The sequence below is a fragment of the Amia ocellicauda genome, chromosome 22 (genome assembly GCF_036373705.1).
Source record: "Amia ocellicauda isolate fAmiCal2 chromosome 22, fAmiCal2.hap1, whole genome shotgun sequence".
In the NCBI taxonomy this organism is placed as follows: Eukaryota; Metazoa; Chordata; class Actinopteri; order Amiiformes; family Amiidae; genus Amia; species Amia ocellicauda.
The window spans coordinates 7,048,537-7,061,988 of NC_089871.1; the positions used below are offsets into that span (position 1 = coordinate 7,048,537).

Consider the following 13,452-nt stretch of genomic DNA (forward strand, 5'->3'; position numbering starts at 1 on the left):
GCCAGATTTCAGACTCGACAAAATGTTGACAGTCACAGAAATTGCACACTGGACGCCCGAACGTACATTTCCTAGTTGTTTTTATCCTTAACTTTACCTAAGGGTTTACAGGTGTTCGTTTTTTAAGATGCGTGCCAGTACGGAGCAGAGACTGAAATCGCTGGGGAGTGAGCAATGAGTACAGAATGTTCCACACAGGAAATAAATACACTTCAAAATTCTTCAAAAGTCATGAACTTCTGTTACTGTGTCCAAGAATTTCCCAACATCACAAAACGCTTTTGTAGAGACAAAAAAGAAATAAAACAATTCTCCAGAGCAATGGTTTTCAAAAGCAGAGCATCTGAAACATGCCGTTTGCCACAACAGGTTTCTGAAAGTCTTTCCATTGCCATCCGAGACGTTTTAATGAAGCGTTGTTTTTACACTCAGCCACATGCGGCATCTGGAGTATTTCTGCCTTTTTCAGATATGATTTTCCTCTCTAAAAAGACGACACCAACCACACTGTAGTGCACCGTAATCGTGTCAGAGTCCTATCATTGGATTAGGCTCTCTAAGTGTTGAGGATGTGACTTCACTTCGTGAAAGGTTTGATGAGATTCTTTGGATCGATAAGCCACCAGAGTAAGATGGGCCAAATTGGCCACCTGTTTTGTGGCTTTTCCTAGGTCCTTTGAATTAAATACCAGATTAAATCACACACTGCTGCCCATATGTGGCTGTTGGCGATATAAGCTGTAACTAGTAGTTTTCCAAAGCTTTTCAAAGACTCAATTGGCAGATATTCTACCTGACAGTGCGAGGGTGAGCACTGCCGAGCTTTATATCCGTTAAAACCACATGAGAAGGAAATCTGTCAAGACGAAGCCATGTTTACTTTTCTTAAAAAAAAAAAAAGTAATCAAATCAAAATCAGATGATTCCACAATGCTGGTCTCGTGGGGGGGGACAGACACGCTAGACCAGCCTACCAAAATCTGACCCTCGAGAGCCCCATGGGGTCTTTTAATTATTCATTCCACTGAGCTCTTAATTAGTTAATGGTGCTAATTATTAAATTAACCAAACCCATCTTCCTCTCCGCTCTAAAGCGGTTTAAGTTTGACTTAAACCTGCTGGATCGCTGTCCTGGAGGATATGATCTGAGGAGTGCGGCCTCCCTGAAGTCACTGCCACTGGCTGAGCCCAAAATACAGAGATTACTCCTCTCACCCCCAGATCGTCCTCCCTTCCCCCCAAACAACCCATATTGTTTTTTATCGTTATTTCATACACTGCCACAGCTGGTAGCACCACAGACAATGAGTGTCTGGCCTGCACACTCAGCCATTGAAACTCTCTCTCTCTCACTGTCTGTCTCTCTTTATCTTAAATGGATGTTATCGTCTCAGGGGAGGGTCTCCAGCATGGAAGGAAGTGGGAACAGAGAACTGAATCATCCTCTCCGTTCTCTCCAGTAAATAATACATCAAAATGGCAGATCAAAGATGAAATTATCATTTGAACTGTTCGGATGGCTGTGTGGTGCCTATTAATAACGACGCCCTTGTCACAGACTGGGGCCGCAAGATGGATCACCTGCGAAAGCTGATTTTGTTGTTGTTGTCGTTTTGGAAAAAATAATCAGGCTTTTCAGGGGTTTAATTACCCATCACATCTCTAAACCCCCCCCCCCCCCCCCCCGACACAACTCCCTTCATAAGGAAATTAAATGATGAAAACATTTATATATACATTTATTAATATGTCAATATTTTCATTTTTTTTGTTGACTTTGTTTGTTTTTATTTTTAATTTCAGTCACAATTATTTGAAATGATCCAATCTGATATTAGAAAAAAAAGTTAAAGGTTTGTTCTAAATTCCTTGGATCATTACAACACCTCAAGAGATGCCTATCAGTAATACAGAATCACATTTGTATTCAGCAAAAGTGTTTGCGCTGGAAATTTCTTATCCCTCCCCTGGGAGATTTAAAAACTTTGAATTCCCAAAGCAGGAATTATCATTAAAACTTCATTACATTACATGCACAACCACAACCCCCCACAAATGACCAATTCCTGATATTTTATCCTATAATAAGAACCACGGCCTCTTTCTACCTTTAAAAATTAATACGGTATAGTCGATACTGCAATTAAACATTTATGATACCCCACATATTCATAAACACGGCTGTATTTCTGAAGCGCCGGCAGTGTATTGATAAATGTTTAATAGAAGAGCTGCCGTTTCACGAACCCTTGGTTTCAGAGTCTCTGGCACTGAGCCATCATGCCAGTCTCCACAAGATGGCAGGAAAGATGGCGGCGTGCCCGTCTTATCAAAACCCTGTAAAGTGACACTTGCCGAGACCCAAGGAGGGCGTCTTCTGGAATAGTGTGAGCACCACCCTGGCTTCCATGATGCGGTCGCATAAACACACTCTCTCCAACACTGACAAAGCCTTGGACAACAGTAAAGTTGTCCTAGACTAGTGCTAATCACGGCCGTTAAGTCCGTTAAATCCATTATAAAGGGTTCCTTCAATTTGGGTGGTGAATTACTGCCAATTCCAGTAAAGAATCTGGGTTTATTTATTTATGAGATTATACAATTAATGACAATCAAATTCGTCACCAATTGCGGCTGCATTCGTTCGTAAGCAGCACCATTTGTCAGCTCGGGGTTTTTGATTCCACAGAGGAAATCTTTTCACTGTATTCTCCTTTTCTTGCCTTCACATCTTTTCCAACACCAACTGCATTCCAATTACATACATGTCTTACGAACTCTTAACACGCGGGCAAAACAAGAATTAAAAGATGCTTTTGAGGCTTAATGTACAACGCAAGATAATAAGAACGTGTGGAAGTTGAGTCAGTAAAGAGTTAAGAGGGAGAGAGTTAAAGTAGTCCTTGGTAGTGGAAAACACTAGTCAAACCTCCAGACCCGGCCTCTACATTTATGCATGATGGGACTTACAAGCATCCCCCCGTGCAAATTTCATAATTCATGTACAGCAGCTGAAAATGCTACAATGCTAGTGTTGCTCAATACTGCCGAGCTCAGCATGTCCGGGAAGGAAAGAGCAGTTGGTGCCTGATCTCTTAGGCTTCCTCATTTTAAACAGAAAGGAAAGGTTTCCAACACATCTCAGCTCTCCGATTGGTGTGGATGGATATGTTTGAAATGGTGGTTGTGTGTTTGAAATATAGAACACAAAATGTCTAGTGTGATCATTGTAACTATCAAGTCTTCCCATCGATGCCATAGCCCTGCTGTTTGCATGCGAGAAGGAGAAGAATGCATGCCACTGCACGTCACAGAGGACTTGTGTATGACCTCTTCATCGCTCCTGTGCCAGTGATCAGTGGAGATGGAAACAGGAAATGGTGAGAAGGGGGAAATAATAAAAAGACAGGCCTGCTGAATCCTCAATCAGGATTTGCTAAGAGTGGATAATCTCCCACACATGGGAGGGGGGGGGGGAAACAAGGTCATGGAAGTTAAGTAAAAATGACGGATGAGAAAGAAATACAAAACACAAAAACAAAAAGTCACGGTTTCCTGAGCTTTAAACTCTTCTCACCAAATTGTTTGTCGCAGAGTGTATGACTTTAATTAATCAGCGTGGGCCAGTTTGTTCTCAAGCCCCGAAGCGTAAAACAGATGAATAAATTACCCGTCGCTTTGTGCCAAGTCAACAATAAGCATATCTGATTGGCAAGACGAGAATCTCGTTATGATGCTAAATCAGGGAGCCGAAACGGACCGAAAGGCAGACGTAGAGCTCCATTAATGCAGGTATGCCTTTTAGTAGAGGGTCTGGAACAGGAAATGGTGGGTTTTGCGTTACGAGGCTGTGAACGTTTGCGAGCAGAGCTTTTACTTTCTTAGTCAGGAGAAATGGAGCAGCTTAAAATACACTGAAACAGGATCAAAAGCAAGAAAATTGGCAATGGAGGCGAGAGCGACAGCACTAGGAGGAAAAATTCAATCCAGCTATGCAGAAAGAAGTGTGGCTGCCTTTCAAATAATAAATCATTCCCACCAAAGACACCTGCGCAGTAATTTGGGAGCGATCATACTAGTATAAGTGTTTAAAACAGCACAGCTAGAACCACAGGAACTCAGTGCTTGAGATATCTTTGTGGCCTACTGGTACAGTAATTGCCTCCTAATTATAAGTCATAGGAGAGAAAGAAAACTTTCTACTCTGCTCTTGAAGACCTTAAAAAGTAGAATGAACTTGTGTCTGCCCTCTCTCCATCATCCTATTGGCCTCCTCTAAGGTTTCCATTAGAGCTAGGCTTTCATCCCCGACCACAAACCACAGACAATCCTCATACAACATCTCCCGATTTATTTCACGTAACAGGATATGAAATAAAAAGACGTTCGTTAATGCAGTAAATAACAGTTCTGTAGCATCGAGCTGCAGGGGGAAAAAATACTTTCACACACATACTGGCCTTTTCCAGCCATCAAATATAAATGAATGCGAGTCCTATTGTTTTCTCACGGCTTTTGCTTTTTACTTTCCCAAGCTGATGCTAAGAGCCAACAACAGTGCGAGTGCTTATGTTGGTATCTTCAGGGATGAAGGGAGGAAAAGACGGTGAAGAAGAGTCACTTTTAAAGCTCACGTGGCAGAGTTAATCTTCCTGTAGACGCAAGAGCTCATACCTGCGTCTGAGTGAAATCTAATTCACATTTAGGGAAATTACAGACTTATCTGGAACAAGTATAGGGCTGCTCCAAATGTAACTGCAAAGTGGACAAAACAGTAGAGAATGAAAAAAATATATATAGAAGTGGAAGGGAAATTAATCTTTCTAGATACATGGACAACAAGAGGGCCTACGGTTGGCAGAGAGCAATTGTATTATTTGACAGTAAACAGGGTCAATTCGATTCCAGTGTTTGATTCCAATCTGGTGATTTCCAACTTCAATTCTTGAGAGTGTATTTTTAAATTCCAATTCCAGAATGAAGCTCAGAATCGACCCTGGGTTCCAATAAAACGTCCACGTTGTGACTGTGGCTGCAAGTCACAACCCAACGACATCATTCTTAACCTCACAAAGGCAGAAAGTTATATATTTATCAGCGGTCTCACACTCCCCCAAATTCCCCAGGTGAATAAGGCAGTATGACCCGTCTTATTCGGGTCAACAGTTTTAGTGCACCCCCACTAGAAAATTTCAAAGCACAGACATTGATGGCAAACAACAAACTGCCATAAAGTACTAGACTCAGTTCTTGGTTCATCTTACAGTTGTGCGATTCTCCAAACTGACAGCTGAATGACCTCGTTCACAATGGGCCTGAACTCCATCCAGCTGTAGCTGTCATTTACTTCAAGTTCTTCTGCACAAATTCCCTGAGCATTCAATGTCAAGAGTGAACCCTCACACACATCTGATGATGTGTCTGCCAGCCATTGTTTACCAAGTGCAGCCCTGGCCTGTAAGTGACTACTGAGGACGTACACAATTCTTCAAAGTTATCCATTGTGTAGAACTGTCCGAGGTCGTACTGGACAGAAACCAGATCTGAACCAGGTTATTATGGCTTCTGTCAACAATGCTTGTGAAACTGGTCTTAGACTGACAGCATTTGGAAAAACAGGATCCCCTAGATTAGAGGCAGATGTTACTAAATTTCTGTAAAACCTGCACGTTCAACTGTATTTAGATCATGTAAAATAAATACATACATATCTTCACTTACATTGACCTGGTAAAGCCAACTCACAGGAATTCAAGCACTGAAATGAACCATACAGCATATGTGGTCTTCTCTTGTTGCTAACCTTCAGTGACACCATTTAGTTTTCCCCTGAATTAATTTGATTACCTTCCAACACATTTCTTCCTCATTTTAATTATCCAATACCTTCGTCAAACACAGAAGAATACATAACCAGGTCCGCGTGTTTGTCGCAGCTCATTCCTGTAGCCTCTGATGTCATGCATCAGGTAATGAGTGTGCATAATCAAAATGCCAGCCGGGATTAAATACCAGCAACACGATCAGAAATGTACGACACCCAAGCCCCAGGGAGCCACACTATCTCCAGAACCCCCCTCAAATTACGTATTTAAATTAAAGCCATCAATTTTCCCGGGGAAGACAAAACATTGGGAAGCATATGCTAATGTGACAGGAGGCAGGCCGAGACATCCTGACCTGATTTCCCACAAGGTGAGCTGTCAAACCGGAGGGTTTCTGTTCCACCCACCTACCCCCATTGTTTCCTCGCTCACCTCTGGAATGGGGTCTTTGTTTGGGGATGATTCCAGATCCTATCAATCCAGGTATCCACAGCTGATGTCCTCTCTAAAGTCAGTCCTGCTCTTCCATTTAACCTCCCAGGCTCTCCAGCTGTGGTTTTCCGGATTTCACTTTTGGCTTTTCACTTATTTACATTTTCACTTTTCTTTTGAATCTGGAGAACTGTGTCTGCCGTTTGCCTTGATAGTTTAATTAGGAGGGCTGGTGAATGCCTCACTGCCGCACTGCTCCCTAACAGAGACATCAAAGCCAGCCTGGGCTTTTCGAAATGTCAAGGATACCATTTATTGTTTCTGCTACTTATCCAACCAAACCTGAGTTCAGGGGGGGCCGAGATTTCCAACGCTTGCCGACAACCTTAGAGGGCAATGGAGTATCCACAAATCAGGCTCTGTACCCAGAATTCATTCTCATATCAGAATATTTCTAAACAGCCCAGTGCAAAGCAGGCAAAATCATCCATCTCTGTCTCCTGCCAAATTAATCCATCCAGCGAAACGTCTGTCTGTCAAGAAGATCCATTTTGCAAACCCCGCCACGATTAGCCCTGGGGTCTCCTTTTCGTTTTGCCCCCGATCTCACTGCCACAGAACCCGGGCGCTAATTACTTTATTAGCGGCGCCAGTGACAGCCCCTATCAATCACTTCCCTCTGTCACTCTTCACCAGGTCACGTCCTACCCCCCCGGACGCACCGTGGCTGGCTCAGACTTAATGAGGCAGGTCAAAAGGGAGGTCTGTTCAAGTATCATCTTCGTTTTACAAGACTGTGGGTTTTCCGAGCACACAAGCCTGGTCCCGGCTGGACGGAGAGAATTCACCTCGGAGTGTTGTCTGTCCATAACAACAGAGCGACTCGAGACTTTACAACTATTCCTGCTGAAGCCAGATCCGTGCGAAACCAATATGGAAATAGGAGGCGACAGAAGGAAGCAATCCACTATACTGTAAATGACTTTGAAAGACCATTGAATATAGTGGCAAACCAAACGTAGAGAGACAATTGAAAAGAAAATCTCAAATAGAATACAGTGCAGACCCAGCCCAAGCCTAAAGACAGATGTGAACTTGATGACCAGAATAAAACTGTGCCTTTTCTATGTTTCTAGAATCGCAGGAGAAGCTGGTCTCCGTGATCTCTTCCCAAAGCCCTGTTACAATTCATCCCAGAGGTGTTCTATGGAACTGACGTGTAAACTTCCACCGATGCTGGCGGAACATTGTGGTCTTGAGAATCACTACACGTACAACATGTAATAGCTTCTACTAAAGATGCACCACTGTTGCTGCAAGAGAGAGAGAGAAACCATCTCCACTTCTAAAAACGGCCTCTGTGTGGGACTCAAAATGCATCTCATCCAGTCTCTGGCATCTCCATATTGCTATTCAAATGGCAGATAAAACTAGTCCATCCATCACTCCACTAGGAGGCAGGTTGCAATAATGAACTGGGTTTTTTGGGCAGTGGGACAGTCAGACGGAGCAAATGATCACCTGTCTGCCCCGACGGGCTGAGGGTCTGCCTTGTCTGTTGGTAGTGCATCTCTGGCCTACCAGTTAATCCCACCCAAATCGCATTCCAGATAGTGCCAATATAAGCCGTTCAATTTATATATTCTTAATGCAAAGGCTAGACCCATATGGCAGAACACAATGAGGTATTCAAATCCCTCTCTAATACGTTCCCCCACGCCAGCACCCTGGTCTGCCGCTCAATAATGGAAAAGAGACTCGCACGGCATCTTCTGTAGTATATACTGACTCAGATCATCCTTTTTATTATTATTTGATTATATTTGATTATTCCAGTCAATGCATGCAGCCGTGATACATAAAGGGAGACTATGTGCTGGGGGTTGAATATATATTTTGAGGTTATCATTTTTGATTATGTCGCCGACCTTCATTATAGAGTGAAAACAATGTAAAAAAAAAAATTGCTCTTTTCCTATCAACATTTCCAGGCTTGTTTTCCTACTTATTAAAACTGTCCAAAAATGTTGAGTGACATTTTCTATGGATCTTTCATCGAACCCCCCCCAACCCCAACACACACACACACACACACCTGAAGAGCCCATCAGCTAACAACTCCTATCTGTCAACACCGCCAGCCCCCTGGGAGAGAGTCAGATCAGGAAGAGATGGTCTGGGCTGCTGCAACTGTTGTTCGGTCAATAAAGAGATACGTCTCACCAGCAGTGTTTGCGCAGTGGCAGCCTACTCTAATTCTCTCCTGAACCAAAAACAAATTAAAAACGTCTGTCCAATCAACCTGGAAGGGCTGTCCACACCTCCGCAAACAGGACACTGGACACATTTGGGGACAATCTGGACCGTCTGCAGTGCTGTTAAAGAGCCTGGGCACTTCCTTTTTCCAGACCACCTCTGAAGAAAATGTATCGACGCTGTTGTGGTTAATTAGAGCTACAGTCAAGCCTCTGTATTGACTGAATGAGAAGAATAGGACAAAATGTAATTCTAGCATTCAATCTGCCGTTTAAAATCAGGAGAACTGACACTGAGTCCATTATGGACAGTTTTATTATGAAAGTATATGAAGAAGGGAAAAAACAAACAACTGTCCTTTTAAATGACAGTCAATTTAATACTTGGCAAAACTCAAATTCATCTCCCAACATAGTGAGGTTTTATATATGCCATCTTTGAGCACGGACTGTTTATAAATGGCAGCAATGCAAACTTCTTTCTGATTGCCCATCAAATTTAATCTCGGGTTTGTCTTTGTATGTGGAGGCAAGTACCTGGAGAAGGAAAACTAGGAAGTTTAGGCAGACAACCGCTTATTCCACCTCCCACGCCACGGACAGAAAGTCTTACTGCCACCTTGAACTCCACAAACTAGACTTGTGAGGGCCAGCTTATAAACTGAACAGACTAGGCCACACTTTGGTCCTCAGACATTTGTGGATAGAAAAGCAAATGCAAAGGCAAAGGCAAAGACAGCTTTCTTTTTTCTTGAAATATCCCACAGCGTGATGGATAGTGGCCAAACCAGAAGGCAGGGGCCAAAGCAGAATAATTAACACATCAATGAGTCTACTGCTGTTATCACTGCATGACTTTAATGCGGCCTTATGAAACTTTAATGGTTTCTACACACACACCTTTGTTAATGGGCAGCAGTCATGCGTCTCTGAATAGATTGCATTCAGAGAGTGCAAAATACTGAGAAATTCCTACCACAATCCAGACAAGCACAAGGACTCCAGCTCAAGGGGATCACTAGGAATGTGTGCGATTTAAAATTGCATTTTTATATTAAATGAACACAGAACTCAAACAGCCAGTTAGTCAAATCAACCACAGATATATAAATATCTTTAAAAATCAATAATACACCCTCTTTTGTTCTGAACGTGGCCTGCATGGGCCCTTGCTCAGATTGTGAACCGCTGTTCCTCTGGCAATCCTCTGTATGCCCTGGTCCACACTGCCTCAAAACCAAAACACAGGTCCCCTGAGGCAGGGGGGATGTATACTCTTCTATGCCGAGAGAGGGATTACATCACCATAAGGAGTTCATACAGTGTGAGCCCATTACACAAACACATTAGTGCTGTTTGCATTATGTCAGAACGCCTCCTTGATCAAAGCTGTATTATCCTACACAAGGAGAAGTTATAGATTTATAAAGTGTTTACAAAATATATTAACATCTTCAAGACACACGGGACTTCGCCCCAACCTGTGCATGTTGTGTTTTATCAGATCTTTGTGCATGAAGCGATCTGTGGAAGGTGGAAGGTAGACTCCCATGAGAGTTAGAATTTTTGTTTTTAAATTAAATGTCTGTTCTTTTTACCCAAAGCACCAAGAAAGGTTCTCTGATCTCGATTGACTCACTGTGGCAGCCCTGGCACTGTGTCCATTCCCCGTACAGTGCCACGGTATAACTGTCCTTCCCACACACAAAGTAGAACAAATTTATCCTGGAACACTTGCTTTCGCCAATAAGAGGATTTTTAAATACCCCACGCAAGTTTACACTTCAGTTGATGCAGCATAAAGGAAGCTAGAAATGAGATTGGAAAAACAAAAAACAAAAGACGGGTTCACAAAAAGATGGCAGTCAGGCATCATCAACCCTCGTCCTGACTTGTAAATGAATGCACCGCTAATGTGGCATTTAATTGTTCACATCTTAACGAGCTTTTAAACTTGCAACTCCCCCACAGCACAAATTGCAGTTGTCAGCTTGTATGAGTGCAGGGGGTGTGTCCTCAAGAACAGGGTGCGCATGACATCACTGCAGGAAGACAGCCAATCAGGAGCACTTCCTGTCCTCCAGTGTTTGGAAAGGAGTTCGGTTCAAACTTCCACAGACGACCTTAGACAGACGCCAGACTCATGAACTCAGGGTCCTGCGACAACTTTAAATTGAATCAGCTGGACTTACAGTTAAAACATTTGACAGACTCACTGAAACTGCAATTAATTAACTAATCAATTAATTCAATTTAGAGCTGAACACCTCTTTCACAGACCATTCTTACTGCTAATTAATAGTTTATAAATACATGGCACTGGAGACCACTTAGGTTGCAGGGCTGAATCCAGTATCACTTAAAATCTGGTCTGGAGCCAGATATATAGTGCAAACACAACCCCCGTACAGAGCAGTTTAACCAGCCTGCTTCTTAAAAGTTAACAAGATATAGATCTCTTTAACCTGGGGAGGGTAGTGAAAAATCCTGCCCTCTTGCGGTTATAAAGGACACCCGGGTTTTGTCTTCTGTTAGTACAGATGTTGGTCAGACCTATTTCTGGGCGCGTTTTGCCACTGCTTGCATCACTGTAGGACACGGCAGTATTTGACTAATGTATAGAAATTGCTAAAGGGGGTTCTTTTTCAATATATTGTGTATGATTATATTGTTAGATCTCGTTTTCCCATAAAAACACATTGAAGAATAAGGATTGTTTAATCTCATGCGACTGTCATCCCGAGAGAGAAAGCGCAACACGCAGACCAAACCAATAAAATGAGAATCCAGCCCTGTGTCAAACAACAAAATTGGTTATGACTCAAGTAGCATTGCATTCATGTTCCACTACATACAGTAATAGTTGCAATATTGTGTGCTATATCGTAATGTAAAAGGTGAACAGATTTAAGAGCCTTAGCTGTGTGAAATACAAAAAAACGAGGGTTTCCACCAAGATATTGTGCATCAGTAGGACTTTTAAAGGTATAAATAATATGGTTCTATCTGGAGAAAATGACAGTATTGATGTTATAGGCTACCGTCCATATGACAATGACACTATATAGCCGATTGCTGCGGACGCGTCATCATGGGAAGGTTATTGTAAATCTTTCCATAAACCAAACTTAAGCACCTGACCGTCGCATTACTTACACAAAACACCAGATTGTGAGGTTGTGGCAATTACAGTGAAAAGCATGGCACGCAAGCAGAGCTGTGCATTCAAACTACTCAGTGCATAGGAATGATTATTAAACCTCCTCCCTCGGGGGAAATATCGACCACAAAGCGGTGGAAGCTCAGGACACGTTGTGACAATACAGGCAACTTTCCTCAGCTTTGGAGCATCCCACAGTAAACCACATCACCCCACAGCACAGTGTCGGGTTTATGCCAAGTGACCTGCTTATATGCTTTGGTTTAATTAACAATCTCCACATTAACTTGACATATATGTCCTGTTGGAGAATGTCGCATTGATTCGGACAATGATGGGGATGGAATGGGGGTCGCATACCTGCCAGGAGCTGGATGGGATCTCCGCAAATTTCCCCAGCCCTCCAAACGTGTAACAGCTGTACATGTGGTCCAGGGACTCGGAGCAGTGCCACAGTAACCCAAAGCTCACGGAGTCCTTATTTCTCAGGTGCTCCTTGACAATCCACGCCGGGGAGATGAAACTGAAACTGCAGATGGCAACCAGAGCCGAGGACAGGAGGACCCAGAAGCACCCCACGCAGCTGAACATCCTCGGAACTGAGGGCACAAAGCCCGGAGAAAGATCAATGCCCACCCCGGCTGCCTTCTTCTTCCGATCCAGCAGCGAATGCATCTGGAGTGAAGTCGCCCGGGAAGCAGGGAGACAAACACCTCCCAGGCGTTACATCAGACTCCCCCAATTTACACGAGAGAGAGAGAGAGAGAGAGAGAGAGAGAGAGAGAGACTGGAGGGGAGGGAGGGGAAAGAAACAAAAAACGCATCAGTTGGCAATCAACTTAAGGCAAAATAAAGCCTGCCCTGGCCAATCCACACAGTGTCATTCTTCCCCCGTCCCTTCTTTGGTATCTGAGGTGCAGGTCGCAGGAGGGAGGTGCAAGTTTCAAACGCATCTATATAGAACAAGGACAGGTCCCACCGGATAGAAAGCACGCCAAACACTTAGGGAGCCCCACAGCTGGCATCCCGGTGCACTGACGGGCTCCAGACCCTGACTGAGCCGTACGGATAGCCGCAGCTCCTCCCGGTCTCGGCTTGTGCGCTCCTGGTGGCGCTGTGCGTAAATACGCGGCGCCCGGCCTGCGGACAGGTGTGTCTAGTGTTGCGCCTGGGAAACACTCACAAAGTAGGCGTCTCCGTGCTGCTCTCCTCCATTCGTTCGTTTTTTTAAAGGTACACTAAGGAAATGAGACCAAAGTCCCAGTATGTGTGAGACGATTTCATAACGAACCAGCCCAGGCCGTAATGTGTCCCATGGGCGTTACTGTGCCGCGCCCCAGCTGATCGTCATGGTCGGTTATTATAGTTTTACAGCATCTGTTACTAATGGCGCTCAGGTGGATCCCAAGAAGAAGAAGAAAAGGCACCCGCGCTCCTATGCGATTGAACTCCACAAGCACTGAAATAAGGTTGATCTTTTCCGCTTCAGAAACGCACCCCATGTAAAGGAAAGCCTACACAGGCGGTCAGAGCAGATCACACAGCTATAGGTAGTTGTGGCAAAGTTGTGCATAGCAGTACATCAGACTTTCCCCCACACAAATCGTTTTTATCAGCACGACAAAGCAAACTCAGTATAAAGTTCCTGTGACTCCTCCAGTTATATAATCCCTTATTATGCATCTAGATCTTTTGGAGTTAAAATTAGACTCGATAGAGGTTTTATAATACTGACGGCTGTAGCCAGGCTCCTATACTTTGACATGATCTCGCTTATTAT

At 43.7% G+C, this 13,452-nt stretch overlaps 1 protein-coding gene across 1 annotated transcript in view; it reads right to left on the reverse strand.

The window, feature by feature from the left end:
• lhfpl7 (LHFPL tetraspan subfamily member 7) overlaps nt 1–12,791 on the reverse strand; it is a 78,992-nt gene extending 66,201 nt beyond the window's left edge. The window contains exon 1 of the mRNA XM_066695758.1: nt 12,033–12,791. Within this exon, the coding sequence (XP_066551855.1) occupies nt 12,033–12,347 (315 nt within the window). The 5' untranslated portion in view covers nt 12,348–12,791. The remainder of the gene's footprint in view (nt 1–12,032) is intronic.
• Nucleotides 12,792–13,452: the final 661 nt, after the last annotated feature.